At 62.0% G+C, this 20599-nt stretch overlaps 8 protein-coding genes across 8 annotated transcripts; 3 read left to right on the forward strand and 5 right to left on the reverse strand.

Moving 5' to 3' along the window:
• Positions 1–44: 44 nt before the first annotated feature.
• Positions 45–4871, reverse strand: F751_1549 (hypothetical protein; the record flags this gene model as incomplete). The annotated part of the gene is made up of 15 exons (XM_011402982.1): positions 45–184; positions 378–490; positions 667–814; positions 1003–1266; positions 1443–1538; positions 1665–2024; positions 2222–2309; positions 2482–2565; positions 2718–2848; positions 3004–3037; positions 3220–3339; positions 3521–3814; positions 4060–4221; positions 4408–4482; positions 4614–4871. The coding sequence occupies 15 exons, from the start codon at positions 4869–4871 to the stop codon at positions 45–47; spliced, it is 2367 nt and encodes a 788-aa protein (XP_011401284.1).
• A 263-nt stretch (positions 4872–5134) lies between these two features.
• On the reverse strand, positions 5135–5710 carry F751_1550 (hypothetical protein; the record flags this gene model as incomplete). Its single annotated transcript, XM_011402983.1, has 1 exon — positions 5135–5710. The coding sequence occupies one exon, from the start codon at positions 5708–5710 to the stop codon at positions 5135–5137; it is 576 nt and encodes a 191-aa protein (XP_011401285.1).
• A 796-nt stretch (positions 5711–6506) lies between these two features.
• On the forward strand, positions 6507–7697 carry F751_1551 (60S ribosomal protein L18a-2; the record flags this gene model as incomplete). Its single annotated transcript, XM_011402984.1, has 4 exons — positions 6507–6518; positions 6646–6773; positions 6974–7318; positions 7634–7697. The coding sequence occupies 4 exons, from the start codon at positions 6507–6509 to the stop codon at positions 7695–7697; spliced, it is 549 nt and encodes a 182-aa protein (XP_011401286.1).
• A 288-nt stretch (positions 7698–7985) lies between these two features.
• F751_1552 (Ubiquitin carboxyl-terminal hydrolase 3) lies at positions 7986–10441 on the reverse strand (the record flags this gene model as incomplete). The annotated part of the gene is made up of 9 exons (XM_011402985.1): positions 7986–8129; positions 8242–8324; positions 8460–8596; positions 8812–8891; positions 9076–9145; positions 9307–9391; positions 9648–9819; positions 9972–10070; positions 10214–10441. 9 exons carry the CDS (start codon positions 10439–10441, stop codon positions 7986–7988), a joined length of 1098 nt encoding a protein of 365 aa, XP_011401287.1.
• Positions 10442–10865: 424 nt separating this feature from the next.
• F751_1553 (Monothiol glutaredoxin-S16, chloroplastic) lies at positions 10866–12308 on the forward strand (the record flags this gene model as incomplete). The annotated part of the gene is made up of 5 exons (XM_011402986.1): positions 10866–11298; positions 11415–11590; positions 11728–11805; positions 11987–12088; positions 12213–12308. The coding sequence occupies 5 exons, from the start codon at positions 10866–10868 to the stop codon at positions 12306–12308; spliced, it is 885 nt and encodes a 294-aa protein (XP_011401288.1).
• Positions 12309–12878: 570 nt separating this feature from the next.
• On the forward strand, positions 12879–14394 carry F751_1554 (Gamma-interferon-inducible lysosomal thiol reductase; the record flags this gene model as incomplete). The annotated part of the gene is made up of 7 exons (XM_011402987.1): positions 12879–12926; positions 13047–13132; positions 13269–13376; positions 13503–13615; positions 13726–13805; positions 14037–14125; positions 14349–14394. The coding sequence occupies 7 exons, from the start codon at positions 12879–12881 to the stop codon at positions 14392–14394; spliced, it is 570 nt and encodes a 189-aa protein (XP_011401289.1).
• A 162-nt stretch (positions 14395–14556) lies between these two features.
• Positions 14557–16879, reverse strand: F751_1555 (Chaperone protein dnaJ 10; the record flags this gene model as incomplete). The annotated part of the gene is made up of 6 exons (XM_011402988.1): positions 14557–14862; positions 15025–15051; positions 15275–15463; positions 15591–15801; positions 16159–16603; positions 16783–16879. The coding sequence occupies 6 exons, from the start codon at positions 16877–16879 to the stop codon at positions 14557–14559; spliced, it is 1275 nt and encodes a 424-aa protein (XP_011401290.1).
• Positions 16880–17290: 411 nt separating this feature from the next.
• On the reverse strand, positions 17291–20387 carry F751_1556 (hypothetical protein; the record flags this gene model as incomplete). The annotated part of the gene is made up of 6 exons (XM_011402989.1): positions 17291–17551; positions 17744–18058; positions 18356–18445; positions 18597–18732; positions 18868–19145; positions 20355–20387. 6 exons carry the CDS (start codon positions 20385–20387, stop codon positions 17291–17293), a joined length of 1113 nt encoding a protein of 370 aa, XP_011401291.1.
• Between the last annotated feature and the right edge of the window lie 212 nt (positions 20388–20599).

Here is a 20599-nt window from a genome sequence, read left to right on the forward strand (position 1 = left end):
CTGCTCCTTGATGCTCTCTCTGCACAGGCATGGCCTGTCACAGATCAGGAAGCTGCATAAGTGATGCGCTCACGCGTAATCTGCATCGGCCCTTGTTGATTGCCGACCTCCTCCTGGAGGATGAACCTGAAGCGCATGTTGCTGTCATTGTCCTTGTAGGGAACCCACATGGGGTAGTTTGTCCCTGGCAATGACGGACGGGAGGGGCATGGGGTTGAGCATACGGGCGATGTGAGAGGTCTCCGTACCGCAGGGGTGAAGAGATGTCTTAGATGTGAGGAGCGTGGGCGTTGGGGTCGTCGATGCATGCAGGGATGTCCCACCAACAGTGCGGGGCATATGGGTTTTCAAAACCCCTGTAAGGCTCACCCACTCACCCCAGATATTATTGGTGAGTGCAAAGGACATGCCCTCCTCCATGGCTGGGGTCCCGTCCAACACTGGAAAGGGCGTCGGGGCTCCTGGACTCACCAACGCAGCGTCCAGGGACCTGCACAGGAGGGACGGCGGCGTGTCAAGACGGCCCTGGTGAGTAGAAGCGACGGCAGGGAACTCTGCACATATGCCAAGTGTGTGTAACCCGACAGCCTGAACTGTATGATGCTGTGAAGAGGAGTAGGACTCTCACACTGGCACAAACCCGCAACACGTGGGGCCTGAACCCACCTGATGGCCAGCCTGCGAGCGCCATCCGCGGAGCTCACGGCCACCCCCTCGTCGCCCACAGCGTGCATGGCATGGCTCCCGTTCCGCAAGACCTCCAGGGGGCTCACAGGCGTCCCCAGCTTGTACATGACCCAGCTCTGGGCATCCACTGTGTGCTCGTGGGGATGACGAACGAGTGAATGGCAAGGAAGTGGTGACGCTGGTCGGGCAACGCTGAACTATACAAGGACCTGAAGCTGGATTTCCTGCTTCTCTCAAGGAAAGCGCTCTGTTCAGGCTGGCCTGGGCTTACAGACCCCTGCTGCTTTCAACCCCCCCCCCCTTTCTCCATCGCACCCTCAGAGGGCGACCACCGGACCCACAGGGTCTCTGGCAGCCGCGTCGCGGTCTTGTTCTCCCACAGGATGTCCACCAGCAGGCCATTGGAGCCTGGCAGGGCCCTGACCTCCGTCCACACCGCGGCCGGCGCCCCCGCCCGCCCCACAAAGTGCGCTGGGAAGGTGGAGCGCGTGACGACGTGGATGCCCGCCTCCGACGAGCTCGCCGCCCACACGCGCTGGGCGACGGGATCCACATCCGCCCTGGCAGCCCCTCCAAGCCCTTTGATCATGGGTGTGCGGGAGAGGGGTGTCTCACTGGTCAAGGAAGAAGGTCAGGAGCTCTGGCACGTCAGGATGGCAGTCTCAGTCACACTTCCCAGGACTGTGTGTCCACGCTTCTGTGCCCCCCCGGGCACAGGGCATTCCCCCCGACATCCCGTCCTAATCTTCCCTCACGTGTGGCGTTGGGCTTCCCAAAATCCAGCGCAAACCACCATGGCTCGGGGCTCGTCTGGTATGCGTACCGGTCCCAGATGGTGGAGTAATCGTCCTCTGCAAGCCGGCGCTGGTCGGGTCGCTGTGCTGCATGCTTGTCAGGAACATGCCGCGACCCAGGGTACAATCCACCCCCCCCCCCGCAGCACGAGCCTTGGGTATCCTTCACAACCATGCACATACCTGAGTATGTACTGTAGACCACCCTGGCCAGGGATGAATGGCTGTTGGCCCAGCGCAGGGCCCCGCCAGGGCCAGCCCCCTGCACGGCGGCCTGCTGGCCACAGCCCCCTCTGGACTCGAGTCTCCTCGAGTCGTCGCCCGCCGCGCCGCCCACGGGATCGTGGGACACCCTCTCCACCCCCGCCAGTCCACCGGTGGTGCGATCAATCTCAAACTTCCAGCCCCCGCCCTCGAACACTAAGGCAGACGCCATGTCGCACTTGACGAACCCGCTGTGCCGGGCCTCTGGATCAGGCAGCGTCTTGCCGCTCTGTATCGTGCCCAGCGCCGCCCAAGCCGCCACCCCCATGGGACAGTTTCCTTGGCAAGAGGGTGGAGGAAGAGTGGTGTCAGATGGGGGGATGATGCTGCACTGACAGCAGGCCAGAAGGCAGTGGACAGGCAGACCCCGAGATTTCTTCCAGTGAAAGCAGCAGGCAGATCAACTCTGCACAACCCCAGACAATACAAGGTCTGGACCCGGCTGTATTTCCCATTGCCACTTCAACGAGACTCACCCAATTCCTGCACAGCCCAGAGGTTGTAGGCGCGCTGCCGCAGCCAGGATTGGACCGTGGCAAGGAAGTTGGGGGCCCTACTCCTCAGCTGCACGCGTCATGGCGCAGGGTATGTTGACGGCTTAGATTACAAGCTTGCTCGAGTCACGCCCCCCATCCAGGGCGCCAGAAGTGTGCAGCTTCCTCGCATGTGCAGACTGCAGCCGTGCAGTGTGTCTGATTGCTCCGCCTGCCCCTGATCTCCAACCCAGCCCTCTCACCTGCTGATGGAACTTGTGGTTGCTCCAGTGTGTATAGTCCGTCAGGGCTTTCTTGATGTCCACGCCCCAGGTGTGCTCGGGCACCTGCACAGGCATGGAGGTCAGAGGAACATGGAAACACACAAGAAGTCAGGGCCGCTACTGGCAACATCCCTACGCCCAGCCATCCTTGTTGCGCATGCCTGGAAGCTGCAGCTGGCCCACTCCCCACTCAACCCCCATGCGACATGCACAACCCACAGCCCTGCCTTGAGCAGGAGGCGAGAGAAAGCATCAAAGGCGGGGTCCTCCTTCAGCTCGGGGGCGGCACGCCGCATCCTCAGCAGCGCCCGGAACTCGGCCAGCTTGCCCGGATCAGAACCGATGCCTGTGTTGAGAATGGACTGACACATGGCAGTGCTCTCCGGGGCTGCATGCATGCAGCGCCTTGCACCTCCCACACCAAAACTTGACTGGCTGTGAGCATGCAGGACAGTTCTGAAAGGGTACAGCGCCCAGCTCCCACAGTTTCAGACCTCTCACCGTGGATCCATGTGTCACCTATCTCTGCAGCGACCTGCAGCGGCAAGAGGGGGCAGCCACCAGAGAATGAGGTGAGCACCCCACCAACCTCATGACTTCAGCCGCTGCCAGCATCACCCTGCTCACACACACTGTCCGCCGCAGCGCGGCGTGTCATGCCGAGCCGCTGGACTGAAGTTCAAAGGCCGCAATCCAGCAACACCACATCCCGGGTACCTTGGGCAGGTCGAGCCTCGTGGCAGCTTCCAGCAAGGGGCCCGTGAAGTTGTCAAAGGTGGACGTCTTGACCATGGCGCCCGGCCAGTCCTTGCGCACCAGCTCAAAGATCTCGTCCACCTGCGGGGGTGGGGGAAGGGGACGTAGGTGCGAATGTGAATGAGCCTCTGCAAGGTTCCAAAGGCGCGTGTGGCCCAGGCTTGCAACTCTTGGGCATACGGCTGACCTTGGCAACACCCCCCCAGCTCCTGATGAGACTCCGATTGGCAACACAGAGCACACTCCCCAGCCCCCGGCTCACCTCACGGACGCTGTGCGGCCCGGCGTTGTCCCCCCGCCACGCCACGCACAGCACCTCGTGGTGGCCATGCGCGCGGACGCAGCTGCCCCGGCCGTCCACGGGGTCACCCGAGTACCCGCCCGGGTGCCAGAAGGACAGCAGGCGGGTGCCCGTGGCGCGGTCCTCCCACCAGAAGGGAGTGTTCAGCGGGACGTCTGGCGGCGCGGACCCGCCATTGACCCCCACGCTCAGCGCCCTCACCCCGGCGCCGTGGAGGATGGGGATCGCGGCCCGAGTCAGGCCCGGGACATCCATCTGGGGGGAGGTGGGACGGGGGTTGGCAAGGAACGGGAGCGTTGAGTATGGCATTGTGCTTAGCCGACAGAGAACGCACCGACAGGTGCATGCTTGTCATGGGCGGGGAGGGTCCCAGAATGTATCCTCGGGTGACGGACAGTTGCTCGACTGAGATTCTCTACTCCTTTGCTCCCCCTCCCACACAGCAGGGCAGGCCTGTTTGACGCAGCCAGCCTGCTGGCACCACCACCAGCCACCCATACCTGGCTCATGGTGATTCTTGGCGACTGACCGTACTTGGCATCCAAGGCATGTGTAAAATCCACGGCCCATCGCAGCAGGGGAGCGTCAAAGGCCTCGATCTGGCTGTTGTGGGGCAGGGCATGCCAGGTGATGTCGCCCGCACGTATCCCCTCCTCCAACTCCTGCGCGGGGTTAGAGAGCGTGTGAGTATTGCCTGTTACAATCAAAAGGTTGTGGGCTCACAAGCTTGCCAAGCAGGGGCAGGTTGTGCGTTGAGGCTGAGCGGAAGCAACGCCAGGGACTAGGGCACCAGCAAACAAAACCAGGCACCGGCACCACCTCAAACTTAGCAGTCCCCCTGTACCCACCTGTACAGCACTGGGACTGGGGCACTTGATGCCGATGCGTGCTGGACAGTCAAGGAACATGGACACCAGCCAAGACTGTGGTTGAGTGGGCGTGGAAAAGCTGCAATGTCATGTGGGCATCGGATCATGGGAGCCATTATCAGAGGAGGGACGAGCTCAACGAGGGGTTATGCCACTGGATTTGTGGCCTTTGCAGCTTCACGCACGTGGGTCGTGTAGATGTAGCGCTCAGCTCCGCCCCGCTGTCTCAGGAACCGGGCGACTGCCAAGGCTTTCGGGAAATGGTGGTGGAAATAGACGTTGATCACGTTGTCGTCGGTGCCCACAGCCGGATCGATGCCGTCGAAACCCACATCCAGGTGGTTTCCGAACACCACATGCACGGTGGATACGTGATCTCCGTCATGGGCACGACAGGAGGTTGTCAGCGCCAGGCAGACCAGCAATGCCCACCCTGCGCCCATGGTGAGGCTACGGGCCATCCTGGGTCATGGCCTTGCACAAATCATGGCCACAGGCTTCAGATCTGTGTGCAATGGCCGGTGTTGCCCTGGCGTCCCCGTGATATGTGGGCTGAGGAAGGCGCGCAGAATCAGATGTCGCGGTCAGCGCGCTGTTCGGGGAGGGTACATTCATGCTACCCCTTGCTTGCCCAGTGAAGGAGTGCCAGAGCATGGACGCCATACATACAGGAGCCACTCTCCAGTCCACGCGTTACGAAACTGGTCTAGGGGATCACAGCCACACCAAGCTCCACCCCCGAGCCTCTGGTGCGGGAGCTGGCCAGCTTGGCAAGGAGGGCAGCCGCCTGCATCGCTGTGACATTCGCGAGGGGACCCATGACGTCATCCCCTGTGACAGGTTGCCACTGCAGCTCCACTGCGTTCCTTGCCTGCGGGCCGATGGAGGCACTCATGGCCCCCACGCTCATGACAGAAAAGGATGCCACGCCGGCGTCCCGCAGGAGGGCCTCTGGATCACGGCGGTCTGCCCTCTGCCAGGGTCTGAGCTGCGCCAGACCCCCCTTGGGGCCTGGCGCCACCCGCAGTGCAATGATGTGGGGCAGCCGGTCGGATTCAGCGCAGCTGGCGACCATGCGCTGCACGGCTGTCGCGGAGGTCGCCACCGCCACCGCACAGCGCGCCGCCGCGGCGCCCGCCTCCTCCCGGGACACCACCGTGACGTAGTCGCCGAACCCGCGTCGAGCGGCGCTTTCATCGTTGGCGCAGGCCGCCACCTCCGCCCGCGTCAGGATGAGCTGCAGGAGGCAGAGCTCGGCCACCGGGTCCGAGTCGACATCCATCACCAGGATGGTCTCAGGGCTGAGCCGCTGTATTATGGAGGGAGGCGGCGCATTGCCAGCGCTCCTGTCCTGGGGCTCAGGACCCTCCTCTTCGTCTTTCACCAGACTCAAATCTTCTGCGCCATACCTTGCACATCATAGGCATGAATGTCACACAGTGAGATCACGACGAGCATGTCCTCACGTCATGCCTCCAAACAATCGATGGCACCCAAGCGTCTCACCATTTTCTCAGCTTCTTCCCGGCAATCTGTGATGGAGTGTTGAGAGCACCACGTTGAGAAAGTCACGAAATTTCCTCGCACATGATGGATTGCACAACACGGCAGCACCACAGTTCCCATTCTAGCTTACCATGAAATCGAGCAAGGCGCCTCCAAATCCAGGCTGTTTGGAGTCAGGTTGACCTTTCACAATTCCACGATTCCTGAGTAGGCCATTGTGAGGCTTGCAAGCGTGCCATGAACTTCTGTGGTGGCCCGCAGGAGCCGGCCCCTTGGTCATGAGGCATTGCACTGCCATCAGGCCCTCCTCTTCTCAGGGGCCACGGGATCAGCCATGCGCTCACCACCGCGTATTTCGTACAACACGGGATGATAATCACTGTGGATCGCGTTGCATGGCTGGGACCGATGTCCCCATAAGCCCGGGGTTGCAAGAGAATTTGCACACGTGGCGGGAAGTGCTCCCTCCTTTCCACCTACATCAGCAGCCTCCGGCCCTCGCTATTGCACCTCGAACGCACAGGCTCGCTCCTTTCGAGCTGTGGATTTGGCTTAACGGGCGCCCCGCTGCAATGCCGATTCAGGTATGGCCACGCAGGCGTGGTCAGCCGGGGAGGGCGGTGCCTGAGGCCCGTTCGGCGCGCCTCCGACGGGGCCCGGGAGCAGTCCGAGGCGGTGCCGACTCAGCCCTCCATCCCCTCTCACTCGCAGGGAGGATACAAGTACCACCAGTACCAGGTGGTGGGCCGCCATCTGCCGACTGAGAAGGATGCCGAGCCCCCCATCTTCCGCATGAAGTTGTGGGCTCAGGACACGGTCCGCGCCAAGAGCAAGTTCTGGTGAGCCCAAGGCCCACAGGAAACTGCTGTGCTCGGAGAATGGTGGTGGGGAGGAGGCGTCGGCGTACTCGATCCGATCTCCGGATACACCGCGCTCGGCTCGAGGGGAGGGGCCCTCTGCGCCCGCCCAGCTGCTAGCGTGCTCCGTACTTCCGCCTGTCGAGGCTGACACCTCCGGTCCCCCTCCTATCACCTCTCAGGTACTTCCTGGCCAAGCTGCGCAAGGTGAAGAAGGCCAACGGTCAGATCGTGGCTGTGAACGAGATCTTCGAGCGCCGTCCGACCACCATCAAGAACTTTGGCATCTGGGTGCGGTACACCTCTCGTACCGGCGTGCACAACATGTTCAAGGAGTACCGCGACGTGACCCTGAATGGCGCCGTGGAGCAGATGTACCAGGAGATGGGCTCCCGCCACCGCGTGCGCTCCTCCGCGCTGCAGATCATCAAGACGGCCACCATCAAGGCCGCCGACACCAAGCGGGCCAACATCAAGCAGTTCCATGACTCCAAGATCAGCTTCCCGCTGACGCGCCGCATGGCACGGTGCGTGGGGTGACGGCAGGTTTACTAAGGGGGAAGCTTGCGTGGTGGGGCAGGATGGGGTGTGCGGATCCGTCGGCGCGTGTTGCATAGAGGAGGAGGAGCGCATGTTGGAACGTTGATGCATCGTGATCCTCTCGGTGAAGGGAAGGGGGGGTGGGCAGTGGTATGTTTCGTATGGGAGAGACTCGTGGCATTGAGGCCCCACAGCACTGGGCAAAGGAGGATGCCCAGGTGTTCTTGGCCAGAGCCTCGTCACTGAATGGAACTCCCCACTCTGCGACCCTCACTCAATTGCTTCTCCTCTGCACCCCGCAGGCCCAGCGACCCCCGGTTCAAGACCACCTTCAAGGCCAACCGCCCCAACGTTGCCATCTTCTGAGTGTGGTTGCGGCTGCAGGCGCTGTAAGGAACAAGGGTTCAGCAGAGTGCAGGGGGCTCGACAGAGAAGATGGGGGGAGGTGTGTGTAAACCATGCAGGACAGCTGCAGGTCACCGCCCAATCTGTGAGAGGCCCTGCGTCCATGCTCTCTGCTGCCACGTCCAGGTCCTGATGCCGCGCCAGCTTCTGCCGTCGCCGGTAGCAGGGGGAATGTGGTGGCATGTGGTTTGCGGGCCCCGTCCAAGCAATACCATTGTGCGTGGAATCCTGCCGAGCAACAGGCCCCAATCAGGGCAACTCGTCCATAGGCAGGGGCGCCTCGCTAGCCGGGCTGTTCCGCTGGTACAGGAGGATGTACCCATGGTCTACGCCGACGCCGTTTGATGACCCCACCAGCCCACCGTCGTAGGGCTGTCCAAACGTGCTCTGGACCTGCATTTGGTGGCAAAAGGAAGGTCTTTGATGGAGGATGGGGGAGAGTCCCTTGGAATTGATGGGAGCAGCGCAAACCATGTCGCGCTGCAGGGCATGCCTAATCACCCACCTGTGCCTCGGTCACGGCGATGACCTGGTCATCGTCAAAGCAGACCCACTGCCCGCAGCTCTTCACCAGCGCGACGTAATGCCCTTCATGCAGGGTGGCAGGGGGATTGTGCATGGACAACATGTTCCAGCCTGCCCCGAGGGACTTTGTTGTCACGCGACAGGCCCCGCTCCCAATCCCTGAGCCCATCTCCCGCATGCTGTTCAATGCACCCCTACCGTGGTTGGGCTGGGCGCCCATGTGCACGACCACGCCAAAGAGGTCGTAGGAGGTGTCGGCGTCGGGGCAGTCCGGGGTGGTGTTGACCACCTTGAGCTCAAAGGGGAAGACCACCCGGTGGGAGAGCTTGCTCAGTCTGGTAGGGCGTAGGGTGGGAGCCGGAAGGGGGGGAAGGGAAGGTGTCGGGGAATAGCAAGCGTGGCGAAGAAGGTGTAGGTCAGCCGAGTTACCATTACACTAGTTGAGAAGGTGGGATGCTGGTTTTGGTGAAGTCAATCTGATCTGATTCAGTCATCATGAAATGACCCGCTACAAACCATTGCACCCTGACTTTCCCTTTTAAAAACGCACCTTCCCAGCTGCTCGTTGTACTTGAAGCGCTTTAAATGCAGGCACAGGACCTGGGGCAGATGACGCATCCTCATGAATTTCTGCAAAGAGTGATTGACATGACACGGCTGAGCTGCTGACAGGCTTGCATGTGAGCATGCAACTTAAAGCCCAAGGGCGATCTAAATCATCCCGATAATCAGCTGCCCATACTAAAACCCAATCCACTGCTTCACAGATGCCTGGGATGGGCATCAAGATGCGGAAAGGTAGAGCCAGGCACACCTGGGCCTCTTGTAGGCTGTTGCACTGGTCGCAGAAGAACTTGTCGGCACCATCTAGCACTTCCGTTGCGCTGAGCGGCAGAATTGGTACCAGGTTTGTCAGCAGCAGTCCCAAGACACTGGGTCAAAGTCTCTCAGGTACAGGGCTGCCCATGCATGTAGTCGCTGCTGGGTCTACATTCCCTCACCATTGTATAAGCCACACTGCCTTGCATCGGCCGTGCATGCCCACCTGAACTTCTTGAGGCAGCTCGTCACCGAGCAATTGGGCTCAATTTCGAGACTCAGATCAAACATATCCTCCTCCCGACTCGTGACTGGCAGGAGAAAGAGGATGAAAGTTGAAGGGCGTCGTCCCACAGATGTCACCCCTCTGTATACACAAGCTCCCAGAAAGAGTCAATGCCATGCAGAATCACATGCAACCGCATCACCTAAGTGACAAGCTGTAACCACCAACCCACACGTCACCCGTTTCGCAGCACAGACAGCGCGTCTGATTGACCAGCCTCCCTTGGAAGATTTCTTGGAGCCATGTGCGGGGCTCTTGGGCTTGTGCGCTCGCTGCTTCACTTGCTGTCGAGGCAGCGGCCAGTTCCTGCAGGGATGGGCTCCGCCCATCCTTGCCCCTCCCAAACGTAAGGATAGACTTTGGGGTGGTGGGAGCGGAGGCTGCAGCCTTCTGCTCGCGAGCTAAGATCTCAGACACATCATTGAGGAGGTAGTTAAGGAACTCATGTGCATCCTGAGCAAGGGGGGCCCATGGATGTGGCAGATGGTGAGGTGAAGCCTTCGTCGGTGGGATGCACACTGGCTTCCCAGTCAGTCTCAGCTGCAATGGCTAAATCGCAGATGCAGAGCAGGAGGGAGTAACAGGCGTGGTCCCCTAGAGCCAACCTGGTGCATAAAGTTGCTGAACAGCGCATTCTCGCTCTTGATTCTGTTGATGAGCCGTCTAGGGCTCAAGAACCCAGTTTTTTTCTTCTGAGAAGAGGTCTGTTGGCGAGTGGGGTTTACGGAGATGGGCCTGATCTGTCGAAAAGTCAGCCCTGTGACAACACAGACCCATTGCCTGGTGGCAGGTTGCAGCATGGTGCTCCACTGCCTCCGCTCCCACATGCCCGGACCCCAGGACGCACCTGGAGGAACAGGTCGGCCAGACAGGTCAGCAGATTCTCGTTCCCATACCCTGGCGGGTTCTCAGCCGCGTAGCGCAGGACCCGGTCTCGGAATGGCCGGCAAAAGTAGAGGGTCTGCAGCACGCTGTTGGCGTAGCACGTGTTGCCAAAATTCTCAAGACCGAAGTAGCGCTCGTCATCCGGGAGCTCCAGTATGACCCTGTCCAACTTGCTGTTGGAAGCCCCCATCGGGGGATGCCGTCGAGAGTCGACCACCAGGTGCCAGCTCCCTTCTCCGCAGATGTGAGACACCCCGAGTCTCCGAAAGGAGCCGCAGAAAGGCGGGTGCCCCCAGATCAATGTTGTCTTTCACCTAACAGCTGATGAAATCTGAATTTGGGTGTCTTGAGGCCCGACATCTGACAGCATGAAGGCAGCCGGGTCAGCGGGAACACCTGCGCGCCGAAAGTCACAAGAGCATCTCTCGGATCACCTCCAGCTCGATCCCCATAAAGGAGTGCAATCAGAGCTCTTCCGGCCATTGTACGATATTACTTGAGGCAGCATTATACGAATACTAATATAAAATTATCATTCGTGGCATCGCTTGACAGCAGCCTCTTCGTTCCTGGGTGGCAGCGCCGTGTCCGAACGCATTCCATATACCATTGCCATGCACCTGAGCTGCGCCCCCACCTTGGGTCTACAGGCTGCTGTTGCACGCAGGGCCACCGTCTGGACCCATAGATGCACCCCGCAACCGCCTCACCCTAGGCTCGGCAGGCACGTTCACGCGCGCAGGCCAACCCATGCAGTGCATGCGGACCCCCAGGGGACACTGCAGCCTCTGGAGTCCACCCCCCTGATCCAGCTGGACTCGCCCAGCCCCGAGGAGTCACATCAGCTGGACCTCCCCGGCGTGTACGCGGTATACGATGGCTCTGACACCCTGCAATTTGTGGGCATCTCCAGGAAGGTCGGAATCAGCCTGAATAGCCACGCGGAGTCTCTGCCGGACGTCGTGCGCGCGGCGCGGGTCCTCCCCCTGCCAGATGCGAGCCGGGAGGAGCTGACGGAGGCATGGAAGGCCTGGCTGCAGCAGTCTGGTGGGGTGGTGGGGTGGGATGCTGGAGGAGGATGCCGGGGAACCCGGTTCCCAGACCCCTGAGAGCCAGGCTGACAACGACTCAGTCATCCACGTACACCTGACCAATCATTGCAGTGGATGCCACGGGGAAGATTCCGCCAGGGAACGCTCCAGGTCCCGCCCAGGCCGCCTGGCACTCCCGCCGGGCTCGGAGGCCCAGGCCCGAGCTGCGTTTGACCCCAGGCAAGGGCCTGCAGGACCTCACCGTCAGCCTCGAGGAGCTGGTGCAGAATGTGGTGCAGAGTCACAAGGTGGGCGGGGTGTGATGTGAAAGTGGGGACGGTCCCGGAATAGCATGGGCCCCTGTGCACAGGTATGGATATGTCAGAGTGTGCTGGAGGCCACACGTGTGACCCAGCCCACAACTCCCCCTTGCCACCTCGCGCAGGTGGTCGCCTTTGTCAAAGGCACGCGTACCTCCCCACAGTGTGGGTTCTCCTACAAGGTGCTGACCCTGCTGAACGAGGTAGGATGGCGGGGAGGGATGGGCTCAAGATGCAGTGTCAAAGGTGCAGTGATGGGCAGATGGCTGCATCAACGCTCCTACTGGTCTGGCGATGTGCGCTGTGCTGTGCTCACTTGCCCATGGGATGACGAGCCTCGCCCTCCCTCCTCATGGCCACCCCTGATTCTGTTGCCTCCTGCAGGCCAAGGTCGACTATGAGGTAGTGGATGTCCTGGACGAGCACCACAACCCCGGCCTCAGAGAGACAATAAAGGCCTTCTCTCAATGGCCAACAATCCCCCAGGTGTGGTGACCTGGGTGGTGCAGCCACGATTATTTTTGTAAAGACTGGTCCTGTTGTCGACAATTGTGAAGATTGTGAGTGGACTCGGCTCTACCTCATAAAGGGCATCCTCCATGCCTTGCAGGTGTACATCAATGGAGAGTTTGTGGGCGGGGCTGACATTCTCGAGCAGCTGAGTGGCAGCGGGGAGCTTGTGGAGCTGGTCAACCCCACCAGCTGATGCATGACATTGCCAGACCTGAGCCAGGAATGCTTGATAGAGTACTGCTGCAATCCAGCGGCACGTATAGTCATGGTTCTTGAGCATGGAGACTTGTGACTTTCAGGCTGAGAAGTCATGAAATCGTCATGGGGAGCTGTTTGAGGGAAATTGCAGCTTGCCAATGAATGTAAATTGGCGACAATCTTCCTGCATCCTGGCTCCATCTCGGTGTCGTTCATCATCTCTCGGCGCGCTGTTGTCCCTGCGCATTGGATTCAGTGGATGGCCTTCCCGTGGAGCTCTGTACTCAAGGCCCACCTTGTTGAGAAGGAATATCTTTTCAACAGAATCCCAATTATCTAGAACAGGAACACAGGCATTGACTGTACCTTGTCACCGAGTGCGACCCCAGGTGCGCGCTCCTGGCCTGCAGTAATTATTGGGCGCGTTACGCGACTCTCGAGACCGCTTGCGATCCCCAGGCACAGGCCTAAAGGGATGCTTGGCCAGAAAACCGCAATCGCAGTCAGTTTCCTGGCCATGGTGGGCCTGATATGCCTGGTGGTCCAGCCCCGACACCCTGACGGAATGGCGAGCAGGGCGAACTCGAGTGCCCTGGTCGAGTTCTATGGCGAGGTAGGCCTGCAATACACTGTGTATGGACATGCGGGACTGTCAGTGCGCATGCTAGAGCCTGTCAGCGCTGGACATGCGGGAGTGGGAACCAGAGCCTGGAACCTCAACCCCCACCCGCAGTCGCTGTGCCCCGACTGCCGGCACATGGTATTGGACGTCCTGGCTCCCCTGTATGAAAACGGCGTTGCCCAGCTGATGCACCTCAAGTAAGTGGGGCGTTGTCAGCCGGCGACTGTCTGGGCATGTCAAGCCCAGACTTGGAGTGGGGATGCTAAGTTGGCATCGTCCCATGTTCCAGGGCCACATCCACCATGTGTTCCCCCTTTCCCATCCATAACCCAGGTATATTGCTTACGGCAAGGTGAAGGATGGCCAGTGCCAGCACGGGACCGTGGAGTGCAAGTACAACCGTTACATTAACTGTGCGCAGAGCCTGCACGGCGACTCCTGGTGCGACCCCAGCACATGGGCTTGGGTGCATGCACATGCCTCTGGTGTGCTGGAAATACAGCATCAGATTTCAAGCAACTTCTGCAGCCCCCTCCACCCCCCTCACCCTGCCACCGTTTGGTCCAGGTTTCCATATGTCCAGTGCCTGGCCAAGAATCTCACCAGCATCGCAACCGATGCACCTGGCTGCGCAGAGACCCAGGGGTGGGACGCCTCGGAGCTGGATGCCTGCGCGGGAGGTGAGACTGCGGGAAGGGTTTGTCATGATCCTGAGCAGACTACGCCTGCCTGCTGCGCTGAGCTTGCTGCTCTCCCAGCTGACCCACAACTCCCTCTGCATCGGTGTCAGGCGCTCGGGGCGAGGCGCTGGGGAAGGAGGCTGGCGAGGCCACCACCCAGCTGCAGCCCGCCCTGACCAATGTCCCCTGGGTGAGGACAATGCTGGGGGAAGGTGGAAGGGGAGTTCGTGCTCTGAACTCGTAGTGGCGATGAATGTATCGCTCATGCTGTGGATCTGTGTTTCTAGTGCAGCAGCTCCTTTGACCCTGCCCATATTGCCACTGATGTCGTGTCACCAGCTGCATAGAGCCCTCCTGCCAATGTGTTTTATGCTCGATCCCTGCACAGCCAGACGCTGTGCCCCTCCCTCCCGCCTCCCAGGTTATCGTGAACGGCGTCCCGGTGGGCAAGGACTTTGAGAACCTGGACCGCTACCTCTGTGCGGCCGCCGGGGGCCCTGGTGCCAACAGGTGCTTGCACAGGGTGGGGCTGGGCAGTGTGGGCGAGTGGCACGGCGACGAGGTGGGGTTGTTTGTATTTTTAAAAGGCTGTTTGAAATTTGTTCACATGCTGGACATAGCTTGCGTGCATGGGCTCGGATGGAAGGATTCGCTTTTTCTAAAACGTGTCGGCGCGCCACCCTGTTCATACTTGCTACAAGAAATGCCTCCCTTGTCGTGCTCCCGCCTGCAGGCCCAGTGCGTGTGCAGACCTCACCGACAACACCCGTTTTGGTTGAAGGGCTGTCCCTTTTGTCGCAGCAGTGCGTGTAACATTCAGATGCAAGCTGGAGTAGGAGACTGACAAGGTTCTTTGGGGGGGGCATGGAGCGTCACACCTGCGCTCACTGCCACAGGATCGAGGGGCCCCCTTACATCTCATACATCCTAGTGATCCCCCATCAGGGCTCGCTGGGCACCTGCCCTGCCCGCTTCTCGATGACGTGCAGCATGGCGTCCTCCATGCGCTTCTTGGCATCCTCCCCAGCGGCCCCGCCCCTTCCCGTCGACCCCGGCGCGGCGGCCACGAAGATACGGCCCAGCTCCAGCAGGCCCTCCGCGCGCCGGCGGCGCGTCGCGCGGTCGACGCCCGGCTCCTGCAGCACGGCGCGCGTGACGTGGCGCAGCGTGCTCTGCACGTCCAGCACGTTGGCCGCCCACATGGCCTCCAGCATCAGCGGCAGCGAGGCCTCCTCCAGGCGCGCGCGCTCCGCGGCTGCCGCGGCCGCCGCCAGCGCGGCCGCATCCACTGCCGCCTCGTCGGCGGGGGCGTCGCCGCCAGCGCCGGTCGCCGTGCGCTCTTTCGCCGCCGCGCTGGCCGCCGCCTCGCTGCCCTCCAGCTTGGCCAGCGCCGCCTGCGCCTTGTACACCTTCATCGCCAGGTTGGCCGCCGCGAACTGGACGTGGATGGGGGTTGTGCGTGTTGGGTTAGCTGAGTGAGTGCTCGAGGAGGGTGCGGGTGAGGCGTGGCCAGACTCGCACAGAAGCGCAGGCCTCTGCTCTCCGAGATGCCCTCGCGCCTTGGCCCTCACGAGGTGCTTCCCTCTCCACCCTGCGCTCCTACTAGAAAGGCCAACCTCCCCCTCTTCCCACCCAAGAGACAAATAATCCCCCACCAACCTGGCTCTTGATGTTCTGGCCCTTGGCGCGCAGGGCGGCCACGGAGCCGTCGATGATCCCGCCCAGCGCGATCTCGGCCTGCTGCGCGTACACCCCACCGATGGTGGCCAGCATGAGGTCGCCGTAGGAGGCCGTGGCCAGGCCCGCCGCCTCGGCGGCCATGGACTCCCGGAACCCCGCCTCGTCGCCCTCCACCCAGCGCCGCAGCAGGGCGGCCAGCAGCGTGGCCAGCCGCGCCTCGCGCGCGGCCTGGCGCTGCGACGGCCGCGCCGGGGTCGCGGCCGCCGCCGCCCGCGCGCGCGGCGGCGGCCAGCACCAGCTCGCCCACCAGGTGCTCGAAGCGGTCGGAACCGAAGAGGGCGGTGAAGAAGGCCGCGCCGTCCACGTAGTTCACGTCCAGGCCCTCCGCGCCATGCGCGTCGTACCGAGCGCGCAGGTCAGGGTTGCCCAGCACCTGGTAGGCCTGGCCCAGGCGCTGGAAGCGGTCGTTGGCCTCTGGGTCGCCGGGGTTCTTGTCGGGGTGGTTCCTGCATGGATAGGGACGTGGTGATGGGATTTTGTCGGTTTGGGGAGGGTGGGGTGTAGTGGGAGGGGGTTGTGTGGAATTGTTGTGGGTGGGGGTGTGGGTATGTAGGTGGGGGTGTGGTATGTAGGTGGGGGTGTGGTATGTAGGTGGGGGTGAGGTCTTGTCAACAACACAATGCATGATGATATAGTAGGCAGAAGTCAGTGATTGGCAGACCCGCGCGAATTCCTGAGAACCCTAGAGGTTCAAGTCCTTTCAACCCAGGAATACTCCATCAGGCGGGGCGCAAGACCCCCATAGAGTATCTACAGACCCTTCCCCGCCAATTTCCCCAACCCCACCCCCCTCCTCTCCTCACCTGCGTGCCAGGACGTAGTACTGCTTCCGGATCTCCTCCATGCTGGCCCCTGGCAGCACCCCCAGCAGCGCATACAGGTCATCCTCGCCGCGGGCGGCCATGGCAGCGGCCTGCCACGCGGCGCGCGCGGGCGCGGCTCCCTCGTCCTCCAGCGCGAGGGCCGAACCGGGGTCGTCCACCCAAGTCCGCCGCTCCTCGTCCCAGGCCTTGCCTGCGCGCGCGGCGGAGATGGCCTCCGGCGTGTTGGCCAGGCCGCGGACGAGCTGCGTGGTGCCCACCACCAGGCCCGCCACGGGCAGCACCACGGCGCCCATCAGCCCCGCGCCCGCGCCCTTGGCGAAGCCCATCAGGCCGTCCTGCTGCGCGCCGATGGTGGGCGCGGCCACCAGGCCTACCGTGCCTGCCAGTACGCCCTTGGCCACGGACTTGAGGCCGCTGGACAGGCCTGCAATGGCAGGGGTCGCGAGGGAGTGCTTGGGTGAGGCAGGGGCAATCAGGGAGGGATACCTGTGGGCAAGGCACGGGACGAGATGGGGGAGGGGCCCCCGTGGCCGCGGACACCTGCGTGGGACCAGGTCCGAGAAGTGGGGAGCACGACCCTCCCGCCCCCAAAACCCCCCTTACCGGCTCTGGCATCCTTGGGCTTGCGCAGGGAGAACACAGAGTTGAAGTCCACCACCTCAGCTTCCGGATCGTGGGCCTCCGGGGCCGTGCTGGCCATCCTGTGCCGCGGAGCCGGTCGTCACGACGCTGGCACAACACGGGGGAGCCCTGGCCCGAAACTGGATGCAGCGCCCCAGGCAAGGCAGCCGAGATCAGTGCATGGCCTGGTTTTGATCGTGGATGGCTGTCGTGTATTGCCCTGCCGTGTGGGTTGTGCTCTTCTTCAGTGTGAACACGGGTCGCTCGGTCGTCGCGCCTGGAGGAGAATCTGTGCCCACGCATCTCCCAAAGGACGGCTGCAGCAGTCCACTAGCCTTTGTCAACAGTTTAAAGGCGCCCGAGCAGCAATGAGAACTGGTACAGAGCAACTTACCAGTGTTCCTTTGGATTGTTACTAGGCCTGGGAAACAGTGCGTCACGTCAACGGGCCGGACACCAACCTGCTCTGCATGGAGCAGTCTGCAGGGCATCAGCTCTCCTCCTCGGCTCCTTCGTCCTCCATCCAGAGCACTCCCGCCTGGCGCACGTAGATGTCGTAGGCTGCCATGGCGTCGTGCAGCGCCCCGTGCACCGACCCCCAGTTGCAGGTGATCGCGCTGACCTGGCAGGCCGCCGGGTCGACTGCATAGCGCAGCGTGACGCTCGCCGTCAGGCACTCCCCCGTCATCCAGCGGGTGCCCCTCTCCGGGGTTCGGCCTGCAGCGCCCTTGCGCTTGCCCTCGCGCGAGAACTGTCCAGTGAGGGGCGGGAGGGATGGCGCGGCGTACCTGTTGACCTCATTCAACAGCCTGTCAAGCCTTCCTCATCCCTCAAATCGGGCGGGAGCAAGCCGCTCATCTGTGCCCTTAGGTATTCCCCCCCTCGACACATCCACACAGGTCCATGGCCAACACAGGACCCCCTGTCTCCAGCCGCCTCCCACCTGGGCCATGGTCTTGTCAAACCTGGCGCCCAGCATGCTCCTCAGGATGCCCTCCGCCTCCTCGCGGGTCAGCACCTCGTCCGTCTCGTGCCTCTCCGGCCACCGCCGCGGCGCGGCGTCGGCTGGAGCCGACACGGGCGCGTACCCGCCGCTCCCCCACGCGCCGCGCCGCCCGGGGTCGGTGATGCCCCGCAGCGGCAGGCCGCCATAGTCAGGCCTCGCCGCCGGGTCCGGCGCTCCGCACGCCAGCCGGGCGAAGCGGGGCCGGGCCCCGGCAGGACCCAGGCACACCCCACAGGCGCCGCGCTCGGCGTCCTGCGGCAGCGGGTTTGAGACCACGCGAGCCGGCGCCCGGGCCGGGCCGGCACCGCCACGCAGCCAGGGCGAGGGCGCCGATCCCTGGCGGGGCGGGCGGGGTCGGCGCCCCAGCACCTCCACCCTCGGGTACATGGGGATGTCCTGGCCGGGATCCTGGTATGTGTGTTCCGGCACGGCGTGGGAGGGGCCCTGGGCATCCCCGGGCCCGGCCTCCGTGCCGGCGGGCGGCGCCCAGTGGAAGGACAGGTACTGCAGGTACCAGTCTGGGTAGGGGATGTGGAGAAAGGCGTCAACAAGGATCTCCTGGGCGGGGCGGGGGGGTCCGAAGGAGGTCACGCGGCCAAAGATCTTGCATAGCTCCAGCTCCATCCCCGCCGACTCCAGCTGCGGGCGGTGGTTGGGAGGCGGTGAGTGGTGCGTGATGGGGGTGGATTGCAGCTGCCTCATTATTGCACAAGTGAATGCCTTTCCACCACACCCGGGGGCATACCCCCAGTGGTGTTCCCTTTCTCCCACGTCCTATCCAACAGCACACCTGATGCATGAGGCGCTGCACCGCCTCCCTGCCGTTGAGCTGCAGCCAGGGGTCCTCATAGGTGAGCGAGGGCGACAGGAGACCCCGAGACTCCAGCTCCTGCAGCGGCGCCGAAGGCTGGAGGGACATGTGGCCCCTGAGCCAGGGGTTGGGTGAGGAGTTGGCCCGGCCGTGTCACTCCTGCTCATCAGCCTGCTGTTGCGTTTTGGAATCTTCAGAAGTAGGTGCGATCCCGCCCCTCTCAAAGGCCACGAGGCCGCCTCACCCTCACCGTCGCAGCACGAACAGACACCTCTCGAACAGCAGCATGTCGGCCTCGGCTTGGGGGGGAAGGTCTGGCGCCAGAACATGGCCCCTCGGTTCCTGCTCGGAGATGGGCACCCGATCAAAGGGCCCCTTCCACCTGAGCGGGGGGGAGCCAGGGGGTGCTGCCCCTCGGCCACCCCTCCGCCCGCCGTGTTTGATGCCCTTGGTGCCATGCTCAGTCTCGTCAAAGCTCGCCTGCCAGCGGCGGAGGAAGTCCTCTGCGTTTTCAGGCCCCCTTGCAACCTGAAGGATTACAAAGAGAGGGGATGTTTTCGGGGAGCGCACTTCTGATGGATGCCGCGCGGACGACAGGAGGAGAGACTGAGAATCGGTCACCATGTGCGCAGAATGGCGCGGAGACATGGACTCCCTCCTACTTTGAACGCAAGATGACTCCGGTGCAGCCTGAAGAATCACTACATCACAACTAGAAACTGTCATGCCACCCACACCGACCCACCTCAGTTTCGGGGGGAGCAGGCAGGGGAAGGCCACGCACAATCCTGTCAATATAGTCGTCCACACCCTCGCCTATCTGAGCGCAGGGTCAGTGTGCAGGGTTGCTTGTGAGGGAGCTTCCTTTCCCAGCACATGCTTGCTGGTGCAATTCCATTCAGACCAACGCTATGATCCTCCACTCCATGTAGATATGATGAGTCACACTCCTCGCCCACCTTGAATGGCTCTTGCTCTCCCTCTCTCGTCTCCAATTCTGCGTACTTGAATTCTTGCTTGGCCCGCTCCAAGAGCAAGCGGATGTCCTCTGAAACGGGCAGCGCGGCTGCCTGGACTCCAGCGTCCTCCTGAGTTGGAGCAAGGGCCACAGGTGTGTGCTCCGGGTGCAAGCCATCAAACGACTGGTCTCATGAATCTCCCTCGCAGCTGCACACTAGATCTGCATGGTCACAGGGTTCAAACACAGAAGCAACACCTGCTGAGTGTCAGGGTGGGCACCAAGAGCTTGTAGAACAGAAGCCCTCTGGTCCACAGGCAAGTCTTCCAGCTTCCTGAGGAGCTGGGCCGTGGCGCTTGCCACGTCCTCGCTTCGGGCCTTCAAATCTTGAGCCTGACGGAGCAGGTCGTCTGACCTGGAGGAACCGATAACGCGATCACGAGTGGTTGGCTGCTGGAGTGGGAGCTCCACAGTCGGGTGCACCTTGCGAGGAATGGTTTCCCCGCACCTGTCGTCGTTGTGAGCATGGCGGGGCTGAAACGATCGACCGATTCCAGATGGTGTATGCCTGACAGGCGCCCTTGCCACCCTTGTTTTCCTCGTTTTCAAGGCACAAGGTACTCGTGCGACAAGACAGGAGCGTCCCACCGCAGGGCTGATGCCGAGGTGAACCTGCACATTTCCGATTGCCTCTTGAATCATTGCTGAGACATTATAGTCGCATCTTGTGGGAGGCTGCGTTCGCTGATGGAGTGCTACTTCACAAGTGGGACCGACACCCGCACGAGGGAGCAGTACTTCACGATCTTCATCGCGCTGCTACCTCTGAGGCTGGCTCAGAATAACATCAGGCTAGGAATTATTCGATGCAAATCTCTTTATAACCCTTGGAGGGTGCATTTGTCTGTCCAGTCCTCCCCCCGACGGTGGATGAAAGATCATACGTGGGAACTTCGAACGCGCCTCAGTAAGGGATGGGAAGCGACCGGCACCCTCCTCGCCGATTCCTGCCACCGGTTCAAAA

This window comes from Auxenochlorella protothecoides, assembly GCF_000733215.1.
Source record: "Auxenochlorella protothecoides strain 0710 unplaced genomic scaffold scaffold16, whole genome shotgun sequence".
In the NCBI taxonomy this organism is placed as follows: domain Eukaryota; kingdom Viridiplantae; phylum Chlorophyta; class Trebouxiophyceae; order Chlorellales; family Chlorellaceae; genus Auxenochlorella; species Auxenochlorella protothecoides.